The 26351-nt window shown below is 36.1% G+C and overlaps 4 protein-coding genes across 5 annotated transcripts in view; 2 read left to right on the top strand and 2 right to left on the bottom strand.

The window, feature by feature from the left end:
• The window catches only part of LOC120347323 (phosphoglucomutase-1-like), a 147263-nt gene that overhangs the window by 3757 nt on the left and 117155 nt on the right, over positions 1-26351 (bottom strand). The window contains exons 2-9 of one of the 2 annotated variants that reach the window (XM_078117722.1): positions 4842-4967; positions 4128-4286; positions 3228-3390; positions 2583-2716; positions 2155-2290; positions 1400-1590; positions 907-1105; positions 63-270 (exon numbers count right to left, since the gene is read on the bottom strand). In XM_078117722.1, coding sequence (XP_077973848.1) covers positions 63-270; positions 907-1105; positions 1400-1590; positions 2155-2290; positions 2583-2716; positions 3228-3390; positions 4128-4286; positions 4842-4931 — 1280 coding nt within the window. In that variant the 5' untranslated portion in view covers positions 4932-4967. Of the gene's footprint in view, positions 1-62; positions 271-906; positions 1106-1399; positions 1591-2154; positions 2291-2582; positions 2717-3227; positions 3391-4127; positions 4287-4841; positions 4968-26351 lie in introns of those variants that run through there. The other variant, XM_039417244.2, reaches the window with a different exon arrangement.
• On the bottom strand, positions 4966-7932 carry LOC120347325 (protein-serine O-palmitoleoyltransferase porcupine-like). The gene has a single exon (XM_039417246.2). The coding sequence runs from the start codon at positions 7219-7221 to the stop codon at positions 5713-5715; it is 1509 nt and encodes a 502-aa protein (XP_039273180.2). The 5' UTR covers positions 7222-7932; the 3' UTR covers positions 4966-5712.
• LOC144429751 (putative helicase mov-10-B.1) lies at positions 13326-17087 on the top strand. The gene has a single exon (XM_078117948.1). The coding sequence runs from the start codon at positions 13327-13329 to the stop codon at positions 16204-16206; it is 2880 nt and encodes a 959-aa protein (XP_077974074.1). The 5' UTR covers position 13326; the 3' UTR covers positions 16207-17087.
• On the top strand, positions 20276-24096 carry LOC120347312 (putative helicase mov-10-B.1). The gene has a single exon (XM_078118053.1). It carries the CDS (start codon positions 20318-20320, stop codon positions 23195-23197), a length of 2880 nt encoding a protein of 959 aa, XP_077974179.1. The 5' UTR covers positions 20276-20317; the 3' UTR covers positions 23198-24096.

Raw genomic sequence — 26351 nt, 5'->3', positions numbered from 1 at the left:
CTCCTAAACATTCCAATAAATGTTAGAACACTTCTGTGTATACAATATCACACTTAACAAACCTGGTAAAACAGTTTCTACCATATTTCTCCCAATGTTTCTTTACAACTTCTTCAGCAGTTAAATTCAAATGTGCGAGTATTGACAACCAAGCTAAAGCAGCCCATAATCCATCTTTTTCTCTTATATGATCAGATCCAGTTCCAAAGCTCTCTTCTCCACACAGGGACAGTTTACCATCGTCCATCAAATTACCAAAGAATTTCCAACCTAAAATAACATGATTTCTTTATTATCTCAAAACTATTAATTCAACTTTCTATACACACTATGTATAAAAATAATTGTCAGTAGAGATAATAACCAATTAAGGTTTTCATTTGTTGAGAACTGAAGAAAATATATTTGAAAAAAATTCCTAATTGATGATGAGATTTTGCATTCCAAATGAAATGACCAATGTGTGAATCAGCATTCTACATAGCAGTCTTAAAATTTCAGATATACAGAAGAGTAAAATTAAAATTATGACAAAACTTTTGGCACATTTACCATTTCAGAAAACTACATTTCAATATTATCCTATGAATTTGTTCATCAACATAAGCTCATTAAATTCTTCACATTTTCAATATTTGAAAAGTATGCCTGAAAAACGTGTGTCGGGTGATATTGATATCAACTCTTTCAAAGATCATATGAAACAAATGAATGTTTTTTTGATAAATTTTAGCCATTTTTAACTTGACTAAATCAGCTTTTAAATATTGTATAATTTACTATTGCATCACTCAGTGAATGAGACATTATCTGAGAATAATGATCGACAAAACTGAATTCAAATAATACAGCCTTCACCCTCGTATGTACTTCATGAACCAATGAAATATAAAAGCATGTACAAACCAGTTGGCGTCTCATAAAATCCCACATTCATTTCTTTTGCAACATAGTCGATTGCACCACTAGTTGGCATACTACGGGCCATTCCCTTCATACCATGTTTACGGAAATACGGAATTGCGTCATGATTCGCTCCGATTATTGCAAGGGAATCACAAGGAGAAACATAGAAACCATTTTTGCCGATCAACATGTTGCGATCCTATAAAAGATTAATAATTTATAGCTGTTATTATAATATATAGCCCAGAGTAAGTGAGTGAGAAGTGATGATGAGTTTTTTATAGAAAATAGGAATTGCTGAGATATAGAATAACTCACAAGGTTTATCCAAAAAATTTCAAAATTTTAAATTTTTGATAAACTTTTTTTACAGATATATTATTGGAATTTGTTCAACTAAACCTCCTCTCACATTCGACGAAAAAAGATTTTTGTTGTTCCACTATATTTAGCAGGTCGTTCCAATTCAAATACCTAAGAATTGTCAACTTACTCCATCCCCATCAAAAGCAGCACCGAAATCATAGATCCCCTTTTCCATCTCAACAACAAGGTCACGAGCATAGGTGAGGTTAGGGTCAGGATGGGATCCACCAAAATCTTCTTTAGGTACACAGTGGGCAAGATAATCCTCAGGACAACCCAGCTCATCACAAAGCACTCGTCGGGCATAAGGACCCACCACTGTTAAAACAAAAATATTTTTTGTCGTACTATATTCTCAATGATGATGAAAGGAGGAGAGGAAAGTGGATGGGGTGGTTCAACCATATAGTGAACCACAGCCTAGTCTAGTTCCGTTATTAGTCCACATCAGTTTGGAAAATGGGAATAATTGAACAGTTATTCGTTCACCAGCCCACATCAGGTAGGGGAATAGTTAACCAGTCAGTTATTTATTTCAGATTCATGGACTTGATAGTAGAAGAAGCCATAACAAGACGACAGTTATGCAAACCACCCCACAATGGCGAGGAGTTAAGCAATCAATCCTCTTGCACATACTTATTCCCCCATGGGATTCGAACTTGTTTAATTAATCTAAATCCTGGAATACTATGTACATATTGAATAGATAAATTTAAATATTGAGAAATAAAACCAAATTTCTCCATCTCACTTTATAAATATGACAGAGATTAGTATATGAAGCAGATTACTACGTTTATATGACAAAGATGAAAAATTATCCGAAATATCCATTTTTATTGGTATGAAAAACAAAGTATTTAGCACCAAGCCACCAACCTCCATGAAGGGCATCAAATCTTAGCTTGAAATCTTTCGTCTTAATAAATCGTTTGATAGAGTCAAAATCAAAAATAGTTTTCATTAAATCAACATAATCGTTCACAGAACTGATAATATCAACTGTGAAGGTTCTCTGAACATAAGAATGAGGCATTATTAGAATGAGAGAAGTCCATATTACAGAAGTAAGCTTTTCTACAATATAGATGTGCAATAACTTTGCAGTGCGGTGTGATGAATTTACCAAGTTTGATAATTCAGTCATTAGAAACATTTTATTTAAACAAAACAAAATCACGATTTTTTTAGTCACAATTTGTCCACACAAATTTTGAGCAAGGAAACCTCCTCAAAGCATGATTTAACGGTAGGATTACAGCAAATGAAATGAGAAAAATGGCTTCTAAAGTGGGAGCATGACAAACCTTATCATCTCCTACAATGAATGTTTGCTTCCCTAGCGTTTCAAGATCTATATTAAGATCAGAGCATGTTTCATAATTCTTCAAACTTATTGACTCATTGAAAATTGCATCCGTGACTTGTGATGGCGCTGGTCCTAAAAAGATACAAAAACACAAAATTTAATATACTGAAAACATAACACTAAATGATATTAATTGTTCAATAAATTGTTGATTAAGTGAAATTTAACACGATTATAATAAATTTAGATTTTGTTTGGGTAGCCTACATTATAATGTCTCATGGGAAATGTCTCAAATGCTGCTATCAAGTCGACTCAAGCTGTATGGCCCTTGATGATCTGTGACAGGCATGCATAACGACCCACACAATTCAATGTTTGAATTGTTTAATGCACTGTATTTTCATGGAAAGCTATTTTTTAACATTGTTTTGTGGAAATAAATTTCCTCAGATTGTACATGCTAAATCTAAGGTGATTTTATAAAATAATTACATTTCAACTCTTGGTAAAATTCATTCCCATGTATTCTGTTTGGCTGACATAGAAAACTTAAAACCATGGATTGAAATTTGAGAAAGTGATATATTTCTCATGGAAATGATGAAAAGCCTAACAATGCTTAAAATCAATACAAAATTACCTCCATTGGAAATGTTATACTTGATTCCAAAATCTGCATCTGGACCTCCAGGATTATGACTAGCGGTCAAGATAATACCTCCAGTGGCAGACAGTTTCCTAATGACGCATGAAACAGCTGGTGTAGACAAAATACCACTTTGACCAATCACAAGCTTTCCAACCTTCACAGATAATGCACAAAAAAAGTCAAAAAAATGAATTAGCCTACTGTACAAAAATTATAAAAAAAATTTACATTTTCAGAATTATTTCAATAAAATCACTATCATGCGCACTATTAGGTATCTTAAACAAATTTAATAACTTGCTAAAATGATTTGAATGGGAACAATGTTGTATTCCACTTGACCATGTCATGCGAATTTTTTTCTTGAGTGGGCCTACCGGTTTAGATTACAACATTTGCATGACGTGGAACGCAGCAGCACGTTGCATACCAGAATATGACCCGAAGGCATATAATTGTTCACTAAGAAGCATACAAGAAGAACTTTTGCAATATTTGATAACCGGTAGTAATTTTTTTTGCAACAAAACCATAACTTTATTTTTTTGAATAGCGCGTATTTAGGCTTTTGCTCTTAACAAAGCTCTATACAAGCTAAACTGATATATGATAATATGTTTAGTTCAGCTACCTTTTATTAGGAAGGTCTGGAATCTTACTGGTTCAGCATAGCCTACCAAATTTTTTACTACCTTAGTGGGGTGGAGGTCATAGGATTTAAGCATGTAATGTGTATTCTGTGATTCCGACACAGTTGTGTGAAACGCTTTATATAAGGTACACAGGGCCATCTTGCTTCATAAAAGTCTGTAAGTCAGGTACCATTTAAACAAAAATCAAACTTGACCAGTTGTCTAACCATTGATATATAAAATATATATATATACCTACCTTGTTGGCTGCTGATAACTTGGCAATAATCTGTATCGCATCTTTCATGTAATATCTTCCATCTCCACCAACAACTAAAACACTGTCTTGATTTGGTTTGACAACACTTAATATTGATTGTACAAAATTTTCTGTGTAGTTTGCCTTGGTCAGAAAAACCTGTTATAAACAAAAGAGACTGTAAATAAACTTTCAAATGATATAAGCTCACTATTTTGAAAATAATTTATTTTATTCGAGGAAATTCAAAATCAAGGCTGTGAATTTAAGGAAAATCTACAATCAGGAGTTGAAAAAAATTGGACTCTGACTAAAGATAGTAAGACTCTTTCAACTTCAAATTGATTGAAGTTTCAACTCTGCCTGCAAACCCCTAAATAAACAAACTTCGATTATAAAAGTTTTGCTTTGGCGTATGCAAGCCTATTTTAATGGACTGTTACAGATGCTTCTTCAACTTAATTTTTGTGAATTTTCAATTTCAATTATCACCAATACAATTTCGAAATTCCGACTCCTGCGAACTGAAAATTTCGACTCAAACTTCCAGAAATTTGAAAGTACGACTCATACTTCGCAGCCCTTCAAATAACAGACGAAATCACCATAAACAAAAGTTGTAATCTCGTCCACGTAATAAAAAATTTAAAGTGTGAAATAATTTGAGTGATACGTCACAAACGATCAGTAACTATGTTAAAATAATGTAGCGACCTTTGTTGGTTTTCTTAATCCACTTGTACCAGGCTTTTGATCTTCATAAGGAGTTGTAGACACTGATGTAATTTTCATAGATTGAGCCATTGTCCCTATTACCCTAACATATACAACACTATTGCTAGAAAGTGAAGATTGCGAAATTTAGCAGGAAATCACATTGGCTGGGTAGAAGATTGTCACAATTTTAGCTGAAAACTATTTGAACTGGGCAACAGTGGAATGATCCAAAAATGTACAAATGAAGTATAGTGAATTAGTCAAAAAATCGAGATATATGAACTAGAAGGCAGTGATGTAGCCATGTATGCACCATTTTTTACCACCATTGAGGTATGATAGATTGGGTAGGCTGTGTGTATATTATATGGGTCTGCCATATGTAAGAGTATATAAAGTGGCTACAAACAATTTGTAGCGATAATACAAGCCTAATAAGTATAATTATAGGTAGAACATTATTGCTATGATGCTTAATTATATTGAACAAAAGATAGGTTTTACTATAGAATGCAGTTGTATATATTCATAAATATTATATGAAACTGGAATTATATGAATATATCATCACACAAAAAATAATACATTACACGTGACTGAGTTATAGTTTAAGATGGGAAACAATTCAATATTTGTAATTTGGCTATTGTGGCGAATTGGCAATGATTAAAATATCTTTGTAAATGAAAAACAAATGGAAAAAAATTAATAATAAACAGGTAACTACAAAGGGCAGTATGAAAATATATATTTAAATATCAGTTTTTTAATTTTATGATTAATGGAGTCTCACAGTAGTTCTTCTATACTGGATTGATATTCAGATGATTTTTAATTATGGTATACTCCTATAAGACAACTGCTCATACTACATCAAAGAATTGAAAATGAAACATGCAAATGCAAAAATGTGACTGAAAAAATTCAAGTTAGCCCATTTTTCAATGGTATGTTTCATTGGATATCCTTCTTTCGCAATAGTTTCATCTTCTGATTGAAATATTGCCCCAAGATATGCTAGATGCATTAAATTGATCAAAATCCACATGAAATTGAAAGCATATGCCCATAGCGGCACTGCTGATTGCACTTCCGATTTTTTTGGTCTTGATTGTACATAGGGACAATTGAATACAAGAGAAATCTTCTTTCTTAAGTTATATTCAACATATGTATAAAAAGCTAATGATAAAAGCACAGCAGCAAGATGAAAACTTAATCCATGCAACATTGCACTTGCTACATATGTTAATAATACAGACATCTTTCTGCCCAAAGATTTGGAAGCATCGAATACATATTCTTTCAACCATTTACTTGTTTGCATATTCCAAGCTACAACTACATTTAGCATAGATGTTGGAATTTCTACAGCAAAAGGTTTAGTAATAGAAAATTCAGACCAAACTTGATTATCGGAATGTTTTTCAGACCCGATACCAGACAGCATACATGTGGTTTGTGACAAGTAACAAATATAAAAATGACTAAAGTGTAAAGAAATAGCACTTTTATAAGATAACATCCAGTAATTGGCTACAAATGGTGTGATTGAAGGTAATTCTGGCTGAGTAGCATCAATAAAAAGATAGGAAAGAAGGCAAGTTGACAACAACAAACATATGCATGCAAAAAACAGACTTTTGATAACATGAAAAATCCAGGTAAAAGTTATTGGTTTTGGTTGCAATACAGAATTGACATAGTCTTTATATTCGACCCAAGGACCAAATACCAGAGTACCAGAATGCATGCAGTATCCCATGTATGAAAATACACTCGGAGGCTTCAAAACATTTTTGTTATCTAAGCTAAACGCCAAGGAAATAGATTTCATTGATAGAAGTAACAGGACACCACGAATTTGATTCCAATGTTGTGGAACACTGATCAAAAGTTCTCCGGAAAATAGATACAAAACCGTCAGCACAGACACAACTCTCCCACATGTTAATTTGAAATTACAGAAGATATGAAATATTATGTAAGTTAAAAAAATATATATGAGCATCACGAATACAACAGTGTAAAATGTTTCATGATTAATACTATACAAAGCAACAAATCCCAACATAATACCTAATATATGAAGAAGGGTAATTCTAAGATTTGGAAAACTCGATGCAAAAATAAAAGATAACCTTGCAATGATTCTGAATATCAGACACGAAAGCAACAAAATACCAAGTTGATTTGCTGATTGTAAGACGACTGTTCCCATACAGTTTTCAACGAGATTCTTCAGTTCTTCTTTTATGTTAAAATATTCCACTCTATCTTCAACTCTCACTACGGGGTATTGTTCATCATAATATGTATAATCATCAGGTAAATTAGCATTATCATAATAATCCATTGTTGCCAAATCCACATCCATTGTCAGATTATAGACGAAGATGTATAGAAATATCTGAATATACTTTGTTGTAGACTGGCAGCTCAAAATATTTTCTAATTGCAGCTTATATTATACTGCAATTGCCATAAATTGCAAGCTAATTTTTTCCATATTCTTTTAAAAAAAATTCTGAAAACAAGACTGATTAAAAAAATACTACAGAGTCAGAGAGTACAGATAAATAATAGATAGAGAAAGAAGAGAAAAACAGGGTGCAGTCTGTATATAGGTGCTAAAATACTGCAAATGTCAGAATGTATGGGTGCAAAAGTATGCAGGTACATTTGCAGCCCTGTACATTTGCACTAACGGACATTTGCACCCACCCACGGACTTTGCACCCATGTACCGTACATTTCCAGTAATGGAAATTTGCACCCACGCACATTCGCCTCTTGAATGCACCCACAGTCATTTTATTACCAACTATAAATATATATTCGAATTGAAGACTGATTAGGTACTGGATTAACGTACAAATTTAAAGTAGCGTTTTTACTGACAGAAAACTGGTCCTATATAAATTAGTCTGGTCAGTGAAATAGTCTAAACCAAATGTCAGAATGTGATACAAGAAAAGCAATTCCTCGAGAAAGAAGTGTAAACAAGAGGAAAACAGAGAGCGAGAAACGACCTCAACCTGGCAATGCTCTGCTTCTAATGCGGCGACGCATTGCCATTGTGCCCAATGCTGCTCCTGATGCGGCTTCACCGTGTCCAATGGGAGCGCGAAGAGCGCAGTAGGGCGCAGAAGAGCGCAGAGGGGAGGGGAAGAGCGCAGAAGAGATGGAAACATTTTTCTTTCATTATTCATTAGCGTTTATGAAATTTTAAACAATTTGATAGGAATCAGTATACAGTGGTAGGGAATGATCACAAGTTTATATGAGTAATCTTCAACATCTTTAAATACCCCAACATGACGCACCCTAACCTGGTACCCATACTGTGTTCAGGTTGTGCGTCATCTTGGTGCACGTACTTAATGACGCACCCTAACCTGGTACACATACTGTGTTCAGGTTGTGCGCCATCTTGGTGCACATCTCTCATGATGCATCCTGACCTGGTACACATACTGTATTCAGTTTGTGCGCCATCTTGGTGCACATACTTCTGGAGTTCCAAAATTTCTTTGATTTTGCTTATTGGTGTGCTCATATTACGTCATGTGAGGTTATTCAAAGATTACTGATATAAACTCGTGATCATTCCCTACTACTGCATACTGTTTCCCATCAAATTGTTTAAAATTTCACGGACGCTAACAAATAATGGAAGAAAAATGTTTCCCTCTCTTCTGCGCTGTTTCGTGCTCTTTCACTTTGCGCTCTTCGCGCTCTATTCAGTAAGTAGTAAGACCGTGTCCAATGCGCTGCTCCTAATGCGGCCTCACTGTGCGTAATGCACTGCTTCTAATGCGCTGCTCGCAACGAGACTTTTGGGGCGAAAGCAGGATTTCCATGAAACAAGCAAACAGACAAGTTGTTTAGACTTTACACTACAGCAGGGGTCGTCAACCTTTTGTCGCTCGCGGCCAAAATTGCGGATTGCAAGTCATTGGCGGGCCGGACTTATTTTTAGAAAGTTGAAAACCGAAGGGATGATACTTTTTATGATAAAGATGAAGCAATGATACATATCTCGAATAGAATGTAGATTTATTTCCTCATTGCATTGCACTTCAAAAAATTCAATTTGAATACCTTCTGCGCCCTTAACTCTTTGCACTTAGCATCAACCTACGTTTTGTTTACATTTGTCTAATTATAATCAAATTATAGGCTAATTAAACGAGAATTTGTGAGTTATATACTTATTAGGTTATAATAAAATTTAGTCTACACGTATCTCACAATAAATTCTGTTACGTAAAAAATATAATCGTCAAAACAGCTGTTTTGTTACTATAATTCAGTGAAGTGTCGCGCGCCAGATTGTACTACTCCGGGCCGTAGGTTGCCGACCCCTGCACTACAGCAGGTAATTCTATGGGCTTCGCACTCTTTGTATTATTGCGTCATAATGGTGTCTACGCCGATGGAAGGGACCCTAAATAATATTGCGTCACAAAGAGCAATGGGTGCGAAACCCCATAAGTGCAAGTGTCTATAGATGTAAATATCCGTGAAGGTAAACCCGGTCATATTTGCATGCTATCTGGAATAATATGGAACGCTAAGAGTAAAATAGGATAGGATTTACATATTTATCTCGTGGGAGAGGAAAGTCGATATGGCGGCTCAATCGCCCGGTTACCTGTCCATGCCGAGTATGTGATTAGTTAGCCATTTATTGATTTCAAATGAATGGATTTGATGGCGGAGGAGTTCAGCAATCGTCCCGCACATAATTATCCCCGCGTGGGATTCGAACACGGGATGCGGCGTTGAGCGTATTCCGAACGCTTAGCGCGATGCGCCACACCGCCGAGTCAATTATGTAGCACTCGATTTGCTCGAACGCACCTAGCCTTGCCAACTTGTACTCACCTACCCCTTTAGACGGCATATAATTAACGTTTAAATATTTAGCTGGTTCTGGATGTAGAAATTCACAAATAAATGCAAATATCAATAGGTAAGATTCTATACTGACTACTCACTCCTCTTTCGGTAATCTATAAAATTGGGACTCTTGTCTTTCGGAGCTTCTCCCATCTGAAACTTATCCATGTTGATTTTTATGCAATAATTATGGGCTTTGTTCGCTTATTGACATCTTAAGTCATTCCGCTCTGAGTTTACTATAAGGTGAAGGTAAACTAGCCATGCAAGCCAAAGAAAAAGTTTAAGAAGCCTGGTTAAAGCAATCCTAAACAGAGATTAAATAAAAGCAGGATCCTTCGGTTAACTAGAGTTTAACCCATCAACACGAGTTCCTTCTTCTTCAGTTTGGACAGAGCTTAACCCAGAAGTGAATATATAACAAAATCACCAGCTTTTCAATTGATGTTATCTAAGATGAGTAGGCGACACACAGAAGAATTGAATATGACGCTCCTTCTATGAATGTATATGTTTATAAGCTTTATTTTACCAGTTTTAAAATATCTGATTAAACAATAAGAATTGGAATACATTTGTGTTAGTGCGCAGCAGGACTCTTGAATTGGATAGAATATTCATGTCTATTCCTGCTACAGCATCCTTGCAGTATACACATACGGATCTACTAGCACAGTGATTTTCAACCTTTTTTGTACCGCGGAACACTTTTTTTAATCTAAAATTATGGCGGAACACCAAGTGAGATTTTGTTAATAAATAAATTATATTGTGCATTTAACTGACACCGATCATTCCGACATGAAAATAAAATAACGAAATTTATAATATACCTTGTCCACTTTAGCTGGAAAAGACGTGACACGTTCCGACTTCCGATTCAGAGCTACAAGAGCTGAAGTATGGTACAAATAAATGTTTTTGCGAGTTTGCTTTTGCATACTATGATAAGCTAAAACAGGAATGGTATTTTAGTGTGATATTTGGGGCTGTTTCGATGAGTTTTAAGTATTTGATTCTGACTGGAATTGAAGAGACACAAACACGCAACTTTTTCTCAACGCTCTTTTTTATTCCCACGTTTTTCAACTTTTATAGTGGCCAATAAAGTGGTGGGCGAAATCAAATATTTTTTCGACTTAAATAATTCGAATATTTCTAACGAATACCATACAGTCCAATAACAATGAATATTTTTTACACACGATATGATTCCAGAACGTCGGAGGTCGGTTTGGAATTCAACGGAAAAATTGAAAATCGGCAACAAAGCGATTTTTACTGGTTAATTTTGTCATAATCGATAATTTTTTGTCTTCTGTACGTTTTTATATTTCCGCTTTTTGTTAATGTGCGCAATTATTTATTCTTGTGGGTCGGCGGAGATCAAAGTTTCATATTATTGGTATAACTATGCTATCATATAAGCGACAGATGTTAATGAAATTAAAGAGTGATTTCAAAGCCCAAATTATTTTATTCTGAATTTTATCATTTGCATCGGCTTTGCAAATTAATCGTCCAGCAAATTAAACGTCCCAGACCCACAGTGCAAAGCTGTGATTGCGCAAATCTTGAATTGTGATTAAGGGCATCTTCTGAGTGACCGCTGGGCAAGTTGACGATAAAGTGCACATCTTGAACGTAAACGTCTTTAATTAAACGTATTGAAAACGTCTTCGTAACTCTTAATCTCCGATAAAGATTTTTATATCCCGGTCATGCGTGGAATGATTGATAACATCTTAAGTCCGAGAACGTTATTCTAAATACCTTATTTGAATTAACGTTTCTACATTTACGAAATGTTGTTCGCGCACTTTTTGCCAAATCCGGGCGATTGATTTACCGGTGCGCGAGTTTTGTGCCCAAGCAGAGCGGTACAAGTCGCGTGCTATCGGATATACGAATAGTAAAATGCAATTCGAATATTTTAATTTTCCATTCGCTATTCGATTATTTTGTCCAGCCCTAGGTCGATCATGTTCAAAAAGCTCATTTTGCAAGGGTAGGTAGTAAAAAATGGTAGCAAGATTGGAAGCGCTTTTTAGCAAGAATTAGAAATTTCCTGGAGGCCCCAATCCAGAAAGTTTCTAGAAGTACATCAACCCGCAGCCTTGTGTAATTTGTATAAGTTCATCGGCTGGTTGATATTCAGTTATGACGTTCCTTCAAAAAAGCAATTTTCGCGGAGCACCGGTTGAAAATCACTGTACTAGCATAAAGGCATAGCCACAGAGGAAGGATAGATTGATAGTCTCGCGCAACTCAACTCAAAGTTAAATAATAAATGATTTATGAATTATGAACACATTACGAGGTAAGAAACGTACGTAATTATCTTACTACATTACAAATCAGAATACGTGGTCATATGGCCTCCAATGATGTTTGTCTAACATGTTGAAACATGTATATGCAATACAAACCCATATATTGACACATATTGCACAATCCCAACTTGGGTGATTTCCCTACATAACGACTAATGTATCAGTGACTGAATAATTTGACACGTTTAGTGGACATAACGATCGTTTTGTTGTTCTTGTTCATTGACACGTTTTGAAGAAATCGCTTTTCTCTTTAATTACTGGACCAATTGCTTTGACATTTTTAGTGAATAGAGATGGAATTTTTTTCAAGAAGGCTATTACTTTTATTTTTTTGCTATGACGTTATCCAAATTATGTGGCGCTAAGTGTCTATATATTTGAGCATTACTCTCTTGTTTTTATTGAGTGTCGTAAAGTATCAATCTTATTCAATGTTGTAAAGTGGTTAGAAACGAGCCAGTGATTCTCACTTTATTGTATCAACGACCCTCAGCAAAAATTAAGGATGTGACAAAGTAAAAAAGCCGTATCAGAAATTTTTGTGTGGGATTGCCGTTTATAATTCAGAAATGATCAGAAATCAGAATACGTGATCATATGGCCTCCATTGATGTTTGTATAACATGTTGAAATATATATATAATACAAACTCGTATATTGACACATATTGCACAGTTCTAACTTAGGTGATTTCCCTACGTAACGACTGAATTATCACTGACTGAATAGTTTTTATTACGTGTCGTAAAGTATCAATCTTATTCAATGTTGTAAAGTGGTTAGAAACGAGCCAGTGATTCTCACTTTATTTTATCAACGAACCTGAGCAAAAATAAAGGATGTGACAAAGTAAAAAAGCCGTATCAGAAATTTTTGTGAAGTGCAATTTTTAAAAAACTTTTATGGTGACTGTAACCTATACCTTATTTTGACAAAATTTTTATATAAGGAAGTAATGGGCATTTAATTGGTTGGTGAAATACTACCGTACAACGCTGATTGCTGCGTTGCCAAATAAATGCTAAATATAAGTTTAAAATATGCGACGTTAGTATTTCTCAGAGAGAGAGCAATGTGTAGGCTACGTTAGTGACCGTGATGTGGTTATTATTTTACATTAATTTTTTTTATCATGATTAATAGTGGGGATTGCCGTAAAAGAATCGTTAGAATGCTATTTTGTTTCACTGTATGATCTTGCTACGTTCCGTTTAGACTCAAATTGATAGATAATCGTAAACATGCCTTGGAATTCTAACGCCCGCAATGTTGGGGAAAGTTTTCTAAAGTTTATCATTCAGAAAAGTAATAACAAAATAAGATGGAAATGGAGTGACATGGAGGCAGAATACAATACATATAAAATCGAACATTCGACCGATATTTCCTTCGGTCAAGTTTTGTACTGTTTATCACCTCTTTGCTATAACCCGCCATATTTTTTACGTGTGTTGGGGAGCAATTGGATCGTAGTTTTTAAGCGCACACAGCTTGATAAATATTTGGGTCATTACTCGAAACCAAAACGTTTTTCATTGAAAAATTCATCACCATCATCATCAAATGGAGGGAGCAAAAGTAGCCAGACGTTGCCGAAACAAAAAGACAGAAAAAAGAGAAAACCTGGGCTCGGTATTCAACACGACCGTACATCAAGAAAAAACGTTAAAGACGAGAAAAATAAAAATACGCACAACGAGCCAACCTTCCGAGGCGAAAAAAACAGTCAAGGTAAAATATCGCTAGTAAGCGACACAAAAATAGATAATCAAAATACTGGAGAAGCAACCGCAAAGTCAAAAAATCGGGCAGTGAAAGGACAATTGAATGGAAATCCAAAAGAGACAGACCATTTATGTCTAGGAATGCCCCTGAAAAATATTCAATCCAATGTAACGACAAATAAAACGACATGTAATGCAATAACAGATAATAGTGAGATGCTTGATGTTACCGATGGCACAAAGGGATCAGCACAAGGTCAGAAGATCCCGGAGATAATAAAAGATTCGCCAAGACGGGGATCAAGGAAAGTTAGGATAGATAAGCAATATCAACGCAGTACGATTCCTGGGGTACTGCCCCCATCGCTGCCTTGTCTTCAAGATAAAGATTCCGGAGGCAATTATCAACTCCCGGAATATAAAGTTGATAAATCATTTCAGTATAAGAAACATATAAACAAATTGAAAAAGAGTCTAAACAGCAAGTTGTATGCAGAGAAATTCCATACTTTGCTATACATCGAGGAACTCCAGTACATGAAAGATATCAAATTTTATGCAACTGAATCCACACTTCGACTAAATCGTAATCTACTGTATTTAGAGGTTCCGGGACTGGCAGAGAAAAGGCCATCGTTGCTGAGGGGAGATAGAGTGTACGTTATCCGTCTCGATGCTGATGGTAATTTATATGGTGATAGATATGAGGGCTATGTCCACATTGTTCGTGATAAAGACGTCGGTTTGGGATTCAGTAAAAAGCTTTTGGGAGTATTTCAAAGCAAAATGCAATTTTCCGTAACATTTACATTCAATCGAATGCCTCTACAGTTGATGCACAGAGCTGTAGATTGGATACGTAATATTCTAAACTTTGATGAAATGCTTTTTCCAACTGAATTTCCGCAATTCAAGCAGCCAGATCGTCAGTTGATAATGTTCAATTCCAAAATACAAAAGAACGAAAAACAGAGAACAGCTGTTCACCACATTGTACTCGGTATAACTCCTCCAATATACATTATATTTGGTCCACCTGGAACTGGTAAAACGGTAACGATGGTTGAGTCAATACTGCAAACATTGCGAAAATGTCGATCAAGAAACATTTTAGTATGCGCACTATCCAACAATGCATGCGATCTTCTTGCCGAAAAACTCCATGAACACGTAGACAGAAGAGAAATGCTTCGACTTTACGCTACTTCTAGAAGCTGGAATGATGTACCTACGAAAATACAAGATTACGTCGATACAAATCATTCTATTGGAGGATTTATGATGCCATCATCATATGATATCAAAAAACGTCGCATTGTTATTTGCACTTTTGTCACTGCGGGTCGACTCGCTTCCAAATCGTCACTTTCAAATCATTTCACCAACATATTTATCGACGAATCCGGCCAAGCATTTGAACCTGAATGTCTAATAGCAGTGGCTGGTAATTTGGCTGTTGGCGGTAAAATTGTGTTGGCGGGTGATCCGAAACAACTAGGTCCAATAGTCCGCTCACCTATATGCAAAACGCATGGACTTCAAATTTCCCTACTTGAAAGGCTCATGAGTACAAATGTTTTGTATAAGAAAGACAGTGAAACTGGAGAATACAACCCTCAGTGCGTCACAAAATTGGTGAAAAATTATAGGTCCCACGAAAGCATTCTGAAGATACCTAATAAAAAGTTTTATGATAATGAACTGGAAGTAAATGCAGACCAAATGATTCGAACAAAACTGTGTGGCTGGGAAGAGCTTCCAAACAAGGACTTTCCGATCATTTTTCATGGTGTACAAGGAAACCAAACTAAAGAAAAATCAAGCCCTTCTTATTTCAATCCCGAAGAGGTCAAAGTAGTTGGTGATTACGTAAAAAAATTATTGGACATACGGGGTATGCGGAAAATGAAACCATGCGACATCGGTATAGTAACTCCATATCGTAAACAAGTTGAAAAAATTAGGAACAAAATAAAAAACCCAAACATTGACGTTGGGAGTGTTGAAGTCTTTCAAGGACAAGAAAGACTAGTCATTATTATAAGTACAGTACGAAGCAGCAAAGAGGGCCTTACTGACGATGCTATTTTCCATCTTGGATTTCTATGTGACCCGAAAAGGTTCAACGTTTCTCTCACAAGACCAAAAGCCCTTCTAATTATAGTTGGGAATCCTAGATTGCTGTGCTTGGATAAATACTGGAAATCGTTGCTGAAATATTGTTTGAAAAACAAAGCTTATCGTGGAGTAAAATTTACTTCTGATGATTTTGAAGGTGCTAATAACATGAAAGAAATTGAAGATCTTTTTGATAATTTGGAAATAACCGAAGACAACGTAGACGAAGAAAGACATGTTACTGATCAATCATCTCCGTACTGGAGAAACGAACATTAACTTGATTTACTAAATTCGGTGAAACAAATATTGCAATATTGAACCTACCGTTCGCTACCCTCGTAACTGGAGCAATTATATTGTACTGTTATTGCCTAATAGTAATGCTATTTTAAAATTGTAAATCCATATCTCATTGATTATGAAACAATAGCGAATGCGTAGCACGTCATATTTATTATCCTGATTTAAAACTTGATTCCAGCATATTCAAATGAATATGGTTATGCCTGGTATACTTCATAGTTTATCTAACTTATCATTGACAAATCACAGACGCCTCAGATAAATTACAGTATATACCCTTACATTCATACTGATTAAACTGCCGTCTTTTAATCATTCCCAAACAAAATTGACCTAAAACGGTATCAAATTGAATTCCCCAAATTCTTACACTTCTCGCTATCGATAACAGTCGAAAAGCGGTATGAAAAGTTTGATACATTTTTATACCACGACTACTTCCGATAGCATCAGTTTGGGTCGTTTTTTGATGTGATTAGATCTAGGTTGTTTCCTTGGCAATTTAAGCAGACGGTAACCATATTGTAAATCCAATTGGTATTTTAGGGGTAAAAGTACAGTAATTCGGAATTTTCAAGCGCTGCGCGATCAAATACTGTACAAAAAACAAAGCAGTATGAACAAATATTGCCTATGATTAACAATTTCGTTTTACATTTTTCGTTATTTGACACGTTATTTTGTCTTATTCAGTTGATAATGTGTAGTTTATTATCAAGGCTGGAGTATGTGACTATAAAACCCACCAACCATAAACAAGATTATGCGTAGCGTTGGCAAGAGTTTACTTCCGTAACATTGGCTAATCAGCAAGGTGTTCATCGAGACGTACAATTGAATACAGTTTTTACCCATTTTCCCTCGAGCCTCGATTTTTTTTGTTTACTTCTATAACATTGTCATCAGTTTGCTATATTCTGAAGCTTACGGAAGAGGATTTCCGTTTGAATTTATTTGCGTATTTGGAATGGTTTTGTTGGTTGAAATAACTGAAAAGATATACCGAGGCATCCGGATAAAGTAGGGAGTGGTGGAGTCGGTACCATAAGTTATCAAAGTGGAGTAGGGCAGAGTAATTCTGCTGTTCTGCGATTGCATTTATGGTATAGTAATTAAAGGTTCATACCAGAAATATGACACAAAAGTAAGAATTTTGATACTCCCAGGTAGGGATGGACGATATAGAATACGGAATCCGGAGGATTAGAATCCCTGGGACTCGGTTACCGCCTCTACGGCGCTGTGCGTCAATTTGTGTATTTCTAATCTATTAATCAGGGACGCATTTTTCTCTCGCGACGAAATCTGTCTCATGTGATTATACTTGTGTTTCTCGCAAAGAGCCCGCAAAAGCGTTTGTGGCAGACATCAATCACCGTCATTTTAGCTCGAATATTCAGAACGCGAAGACGGCGTTATTGCACCATTTTATTTGTTATTATTGGTGCCGAATGCCATAACAGGCGATATCAACAACCTTAATTTTTTGGAATAGTGAAACATTATTTATTTTTAATTAAATGACATTTCGAGTTCTCCCGGAAGACTACGGCATTGTGTCGTCATAATTTCGGGGCTAGCCCCGATCGGCCCCGATGATTTAGTAAAAGAAACAGAAAACAAACGAGACAAACGCGGCGAGTGGAAGATAAAAGAGAGAATACGATATACAATGAGCAACCGGGGCAAAATCGGCGTCGCCCCGTCGACGTTCGGCGAAGGCTTTGCGAGCGAAAAATGAACCATGTCGGGAGAATATGGCTAGTGTAGACAATCTGTGCAACCGATATTGAGGTATTTTTCGAATATTTTTTATTATACCGAAAAAACAACCGGGGCATTGCCCCGGTTGGCCTTATTGACGCGCCGCCACTGACAAGCAGCCCTGTCAATAGATGATATCCACATTGCAATTTTATCATTTGCATCGGCTTTGCAAATTAATCGTCCAGCAAATTAAACGTCCCAGACCCACAGTGCAAAGCTGTGATTGCGCAAATCTTGAATTGTGATTTAAAAATCTGGAATAAGGGCATCTTCTGAGTGACCGCTGGGCAAGTTGACGATAAAGTGCACATCTTGAACGTAAACGTCTTTAATTAAACGTATTGAAAACGTCTTCGTAACTCTTAATCTCCGATAAAGATTTTTATATCCCGGTCATGCGTGGAATGATTGATAACATCTTAAGTCCGAGAACGTTATTCTAAATACCTTATTTGAATTAACGTTTCTACATTTACGAAATGTTGTTCGCGCACTTTTTGCCAAATCCGGGCGATTGATTTACCGGTGCGCGAGTTTTGTGCCCAAGCAGAGCGGTACAAGTCGCGTGCTATCGGATATACGAATAGTAAAATGCAATTCGAATATTTTAATTTTCCATTCGCTATTCGATTATTTTGTCCAGCCCTAGGTCGATCATGTTCAAAAAGCTCATTTTGCAAGGGTAGGTAGTAAAAAATGGTAGCAAGATTGGAAGCGCTTTTTAGCAAGAATTAGAAATTTCCTGGAGGCCCCAATCCAGAAAGTTTCTAGAAGTACATCAACCCGCAGCCTTGTGTAATTTGTATAAGTTCATCGGCTGGTTGATATTCAGTTATGACGTTCCTTCAAAAAAGCAATTTTCGCGGAGCACCGGTTGAAAATCACTGTACTAGCATAAAGGCATAGCCACAGAGGAAGGATAGATTGATAGTCTCGCGCAACTCAACTCAAAGTTAAATAATAAATGATTTATGAATTATGAACACATTACGAGGTAAGAAACGTACGTAATTATCTTACTACATTACAAATCAGAATACGTGGTCATATGGCCTCCAATGATGTTTGTCTAACATGTTGAAACATGTATATGCAATACAAACCCATATATTGACACATATTGCACAATCCCAACTTGGGTGATTTCCCTACATAACGACTAATGTATCAGTGACTGAATAATTTGACACGTTTAGTGGACATAACGATCGTTTTGTTGTTCTTGTTCATTGACACGTTTTGAAGAAATCGCTTTTCTCTTTAATTAATGGACCAATTGCTTTGAAATTTTTAGTGAATAGAGATGGAATTTTTTTCAAGAAGGCTATTACTTTTATTTTTTTGCTATGACGTTATCCAAATTATGTGGCGCTAAGTGTCTATATATTTGAGCATTACTCTCTTGTTTTTATTGAGTGTCGTAAAGTATCAATCTTATTCAATGTTGTAAAGTGGTTAGAAACGAGCCAGTGATTCTCACTTTATTGTATCAACGACCCTCAGCAAAAATTAAGGATGTGACAAAGTAAAAAAGCCGTATCAGAAATTTTTGTGTGGGATTGCCGTTTATAATTCAGAAATGAATTATGAACACATTACGAGGTACGAAACGTACGTAATTATCCAACTGCATTACAAATCAGAATACGTGATCATATGGCCTCGATTGATGTTTGTATAACATGTTGAAACATATATATATATATATATATATAATACAAACTCGTATATTGACACATATTGCACAGTTCTAACTTAGGTGATTTCCCTACGTAACGACTGAATTATCACTGACTGAATAGTTTTTATTACGTGTCGTAAAGTATCAATCTTATTCAATGTTGTAAAGTGGTTAGAAACGAGCCAGTGATTCTCACTTTATTTTATCAACGAACCTGAGCAAAAATAAAGGATGTGACAAAGTAAAAAAGCCGTATCAAAAATTTATGTGAAGTGCAATTTATAAAAAACTTTTATGGTGACTGTAACATATACCTTATTTTGACAAACTTTTTATATAAGGAAGTAATGGGCATTTAATTGGTTGGTGAAATACTACCGTACAACGCTGATTGCTGCGTTGCCAAATAAATGCTAAATATAAGTTTAAAATATGCGACGTTAGTATTTCTCAGAGAGAGAGAGCAATGTGTAGGCTACGTTAGTGACCGTGTTGTGGTTATTATTTTACATTAATTTTTTTTATCATGATAAATAGTGGGGATTGCCGTAAAAGAATCGTTAGAATGCTATTTTGTTTCACTGTATGATCTTGCTACGTTCCGCTTAGACTCAAATTGCTTAGATAATCGTAAACATGCCTTGGAGTTCTAACGCCCGCAATGTTGGGGAAAGTTTTCTAAAGTTTATCATTCAGAAAAGTAATAACAAAATAAGATGGAAATGGAGTGACATGGAGGCAGAATACAATACATATAAAATCGAACATTCGACCGATATTTCCTTCGGTCAAGTTTTGTACTGTTTATCACCTCTTTGCTATAACCCGCCATATTTTTTACGTGTGTTGGGGAGCAATTGGATCGTAGTTTTTAAGCGCACACAGCTTGATAAATATTTGGGTCATTACTCGAAACCAAAACGTTTTTCATTGAAAAATTCATCATCATCATCAGCAAATGGAGGGAGCAAAAATAGCCAGACGTTGCCGAAACAAAAAGACAGAAAAAAGAGAGAACCTGGGCTCGGTATTCAACACGACCGTACATCAAGAAAAAACGTTAAAGACGAGAAAAATAAAAATACGCAAAACGAGCCAACCTTCCGAGGCGAAAAAAACAGTCAAGGTAAAATATCGCTAGTAAGCGACACAAAAATAGATAATCAAAATACTGGAGAAGCAACCGCAAAGTCAAAAATTCGGGCAGTGAAAGGACAATTGAATGGAAATCTAAAAGAGACAGACCATTTATGTCTAGGAATGCCCCTGAAAAATATCCAATCCAATGTAACGACAAATAAAACGACATGTAATGCAATAACAGATAATAGTGAGATGCTTGATGTTACAGATGGCACAAAGGGATCAGCACAAGGTCAGAAGATCCCGGAGATAATAAAAGATTCGCCAAGACGGGGATCAAGGAAAGTTAGGATAGATATGCAATATCAACGCAGTACGATTCCTGGGGTACTGCCCCCATCGCTGCCTTGTCTTCAAGATAAAGATTCCGGAGGCAATTATCAACTCCCGGAATATGAAGTTGATAAATCATTTCAGTATAAGAAACATATAAATAAATTGAAAAAGAGTCTAAACAGCAAGTTGTATGCAGAGAAATTCCATACTTTGCTATACATCGAGGAACTGCAGTACGTGAAAGATATCAAATTTTATGCAACTGAATCCACACTTCGACTAAATCGTAATCTACTGTATTTAGAGGTTCCGGGACTGGCAGAGAAAAGGCCATCGTTGCTGAGGGGAGATAGAGTGTACGTTATCCGTCTCGATGCTGATGGTAATTTATATGATGATAGATATGAGGGCTATGTCCACATTGTTCGTGAAAAAGACGTCGGTTTGGGATTCAGTAAAAAGCTTTTGGGAGTATTTCAAAGCAAAATGCAATTTTCCGTAACATTTACATTCAATCGAATGCCTCTACAGTTGATGCACAGAGCTGTAGATTGGATACGTAAGATTCCAAACTTTGATGAAATGCTTTTTCCAACTGAATTTCCGCAATTCAAGCAGCCAGATCGTCAGTTGATAATGTTCAATTCCAAAATACAAAAGAACGAAAAACAGAGAACAGCTGTTCACCACATTGTACTCGGTATAACTCCTCCAATATACATTATATTTGGTCCACCTGGAACTGGTAAAACGGTAACGATGGTTGAGTCAATACTGCAAACATTGCGAAAATGTCGATCAAGAAACATTTTAGTATGCGCACTATCCAACAATGCATGCGATCTTCTTGCCGAAAAACTCCACGAACACGTAGACAGAAGAGAAATGCTTCGACTTTACGCTACTTCTAGAAGCTGGAATGATGTACCTTCGAAAATACAAGATTACGTCGATACAAATCATTCTATTGGAGGATTTATGATGCCATCATCATATGATATCAAAAAACGTCGCATTGTTATTTGCACCTTTGTCACTGCGGGTCGACTCGCTTCCAAATCTTCACTTTCAAATCATTTCACCAACATATTTATCGACGAATCCGGCCAAGCATTTGAACCTGAATGTCTAATAGCAGTGGCTGGTAATTTGGCTGTTGGCGGTAAAATTGTGTTGGCGGGTGATCCGAAACAACTAGGGCCAATTGTCCGCTCACCGATATGCAAAATGCATGGACTTCAAATTTCACTACTTGAAAGGCTCATGAGTACAAATTTTTTGTATAAGAAAGACAGTGAAACTGGAGAATACAACCCTCAGTGCGTCACAAAATTGGTGAAAAATTATAGGTCCCACGAAAGCATTCTGAAGATACCTAATAAAAAGTTTTATGATAATGAACTGGAAGTAAATGCAGACCAAATGATTCGAACAAAACTGTGTGGCTGGGAAGAGCTTCCAAACAAGGACTTTCCGATCATTTTTCATGGTGTACAAGGAAACCAAACTAAAGAAAAATCAAGCCCTTCTTATTTCAATCCCGAAGAGGTCAAAGTAGTTGGTGATTACGTGAAAAAATTATTGGACATACGGGGTATGCGGAAAATGAAACCATGCGACATCGGTATAGTAACTCCATATCGTAAACAAGTTGAAAAAATTAGGAACAAAATAAAAAACCCAAACATTGACGTTGGGAGTGTTGAAGTCTTTCAGGGACAAGAAAGACTAGTCATTATTATAAGTACAGTACGAAGCAGCAAAGAGGGCCTTACTGACGATGCTATTTTCCATCTTGGATTTCTATGTGACCCGAAAAGGTTCAACGTTTCTCTCACAAGACCAAAAGCCCTTCTAATTATAGTTGGGAATCCTAGATTGCTGTGCTTGGATAAATACTGGAAATCGTTGCTGAAATATTGTTTGAAAAACAAAGCTTATCGTGGAGTAAAATTTACTTCTGATGATTTTGAAGGTGCTAATAACATGAAAGAAATTGAAGATCTTTTTGATAATTTGGAAATAACCGAAGACAACGTAGACGAAGAAAGACATGTTACTGATCAATCATCTCCGTACTGGAGGAACGAACATTAACTTGACTTGAATTTGGCGAAACAATTGAACCTACTGTTCGCCACTCCATAAACTGAAGCAATTATATTGTACTGTCATTGCCTAATAGTTATGCTATTTTAAAATTGTAAATCCATATCTCATTGATTATGAAACAATAGCGAATGCGAAGCACGTCATATTTATTATCCTGATTTAAAACTTGATTCCAGCATATTCAAATGAATATGGTTATGCCTGGTATACTTATCCTTGACAAATCACAGACGCCTCAGATAAATTACAGTATATACCCTTACATTCATACTGATTAAACTGCCGCCTTTTAATCATTCCCAAACAAAATTGACCTAAATCGGTATCAAATTGAATTCCCCAAATTCTTACACTTCTCGCTATCGATAACAGTCGAAAAGCGGTATGAAAAGTTTGATACATTTTTATACCACGACTACTTCCGATAGCATCAGTTTGGTTCGTTTTTTGATGTGATTAGATCTAGGTTGTTTCCTTGGCAATTTAAGCAGACGGTTACCATATTGTAAATCCAATTGGTACTTTAGGGGTAAAATTACAGTAATTCGGAATTTTCAAGCGCTGCGCGATCAAATACTGTACAAAAAACAAAGCAGTATGAACAAATATTGCCTATGATTAACAATTTCGTTTTACTTTTTTCGTTATTTGACACGTTATTTTGTCTTATTCAGTTGATAATGTGTAGTTAATCATCAAGGCTGGAGTATGTGACAATAAAACCCACCAACCATAAACAAGATTATGCGTAGCGTTGGCAAGGGTTTACTTCCGTAACATTGGCTAATCAGCAAGGTGTTCATCGAGACGTACAATTGAATACAGTTTTTACCCATTTTCCCTCGAGCCTCGATTTTTTTTGTTTACTTCTATAACATTGTCATCAGTTTGCTATATTCTGAAATCTGAAGCTTACGGAAGAGGATTTTCGTTTGAATTTATTTGCGTATTTGGAATGGTTTTGTTGGTTGAAATAACTGAAAAGATACACTGAGGCATAAGGATAAAGTAGGATGTGGTGGCATCTGCCAGTCATCTCTGCGTCGGTACCATATGTTATTAAAGTGGAGAAGGGCAGAGTAATTCTGCTGTTCTGCGATTGCATTTATGGTATAGTAATTAACTATAGTAAGTAACCAGAATTATGGCACAAAAGTAAGAATTCTGATACTCCCAGGTAGAGATGGACGATATAGAATACGGAATCCGGAGGATTAGAATCCCTGGGACTCGGTTACCGCCTCTACGGCGCTGTGCGTCAATTTTTGTATTTCTAATCTATTAATCAGGGACGCATTTTTCTCTCGCGACGAAATCTGTCTCATGTGATTATACTTGTGTTTCTCGCAAAGAGCCCGCAAAAGCGTTTGTGGCAGACATCAATCACCGTCATTTTAGCTCGAATATTCAGAACGCGAAGACGGCGTTATTGCACCATTTTATTTGTTATTATTGGTGCCGAATGCCATAACAGGCGATATCAACAACCTTAATTTTTTGGAATAGTGAAACATTATTTATTTTTAATTAAATGACATTTCGAGTTCTCCCGGAAGACTACGGCATTGTGTCGTCATAATTTCGGGGCTAGCCCCGATCGGCCCCGATGATTTAGTAAAAGAAACAGAAAACAAACGAGACAAACGCGGCGAGTGGAAGATAAAAGAGAGAATACGATATACAATGAGCAACCGGGGCAAAATCGGCGTCGCCCCGTCGACGTTCGGCGAAGGCTTTGCGAGCGAAAAATGAACCATGTCGGGAGAATATGGCTAGTGTAGACAATCTGTGCAACCGATATTGAGGTATTTTTCGAATATTTTTTATTATACCGAAAAAACAATTGGCCTTATTGACGCGCCGCCACTGACAAGCAGCCCTGTCAATAGATGATATCCACATTGCGCGACGTTCCGGATCTTTTGAAATCAGTGGAATATAACTGAAGATCCATTTCGTTGTCTATACTATACGTACAGCCAACTGAACAATACGAAATAACCATTTTCAACAGCCAAACAAAACGGAAACGTATAATCCAACTTGCAACTGATAGGAGCCAATTGGACGTTTTTGTTTCATTGCCGTCCAGTAACAAAGTCACGTGACCCATACAAGTCCTCTTTCAACATATATAGTTATAATATAGTTATTCGCAGTAGCTGTTTTTGTCAGTTTTGCTATTTGTCATTTTATAGTTCTATTTTCGATATTTTGGTGTGAATTAAATAAATAGCTCTATAATCATGTTGTTTTCTGATGAATTCTAGTTTCCAGTGTTGCGTCCCGAAGTTGGGGTAGACAAGTATGGTGGCCCATCATTGTCACGCGTAAAATTTAAAAAAAAAAATGAAAAAGCGAAAATAAAAAAAATAGTTGTGAAAAAACATAAGAATAATTGAAAAAAAAAAGAAAAAAAAATTTAAAATTAAAAAAAAAATTTAAAATAAAAACAAAAAAAAAATTAAAAAAAAAAATTGGATAGAAAGAAAATAAAAAGGTTGACAACGATGGTCCGCCTCGTGGCCCATCGTTGTCACGCGTTTTTATTTTTAGAAAATTTGATGCTGCTTGGGACCAACGTTGTCAGGCTTAATCCTACACGCACAAATGTGTTTCCTGGGTTTCTAACTCACTACTGATTTTCATGAGCAATATCCAATAATTTCAAAACGAAAATGTTTTATAAATTTTCCATGCTACAAGTTCAACCACAAGCAATATATTTATAATAATGATAAGAGAATATAGAATTGAATACGAAAATTTGTTTTTACGTGTAGAAGGTAATTGAATTGAAAAATGCTGCTCAACTGCTCAGTTGTCTGGACACTCGTGTGATGCCGGTACGGTACCGTCTGACCGCACCGGTAACCATGCAATCACTCATGAAAGAATGGGAGATACGGATAGTCTCGTAGAATATAGACTACTGAAACACTCTCTGCGCCTGCCCCATACTGTACAGCCGTAACGTACCGATCCAGACAAATGATGAATCGCCCGTGCTCAACCATTTATTTCAATCCATACCTCGACTCACTATATTCTACTAGGATCGAGGTATGTATTGAAATAAATGGTTGAGCACGGGCGATTTATCATTTGTCTGGATCGGTACGTTACGGCTGTACGTACG

This window comes from Styela clava, chromosome 11 (genome assembly GCF_964204865.1).
Source record: "Styela clava chromosome 11, kaStyClav1.hap1.2, whole genome shotgun sequence".
Classification (NCBI taxonomy): Eukaryota; Metazoa; Chordata; class Ascidiacea; order Stolidobranchia; family Styelidae; genus Styela; species Styela clava.
Note: the sequence above shows the minus strand (reverse complement) of the source record. Positions and strands in the feature narration are given on the sequence as shown.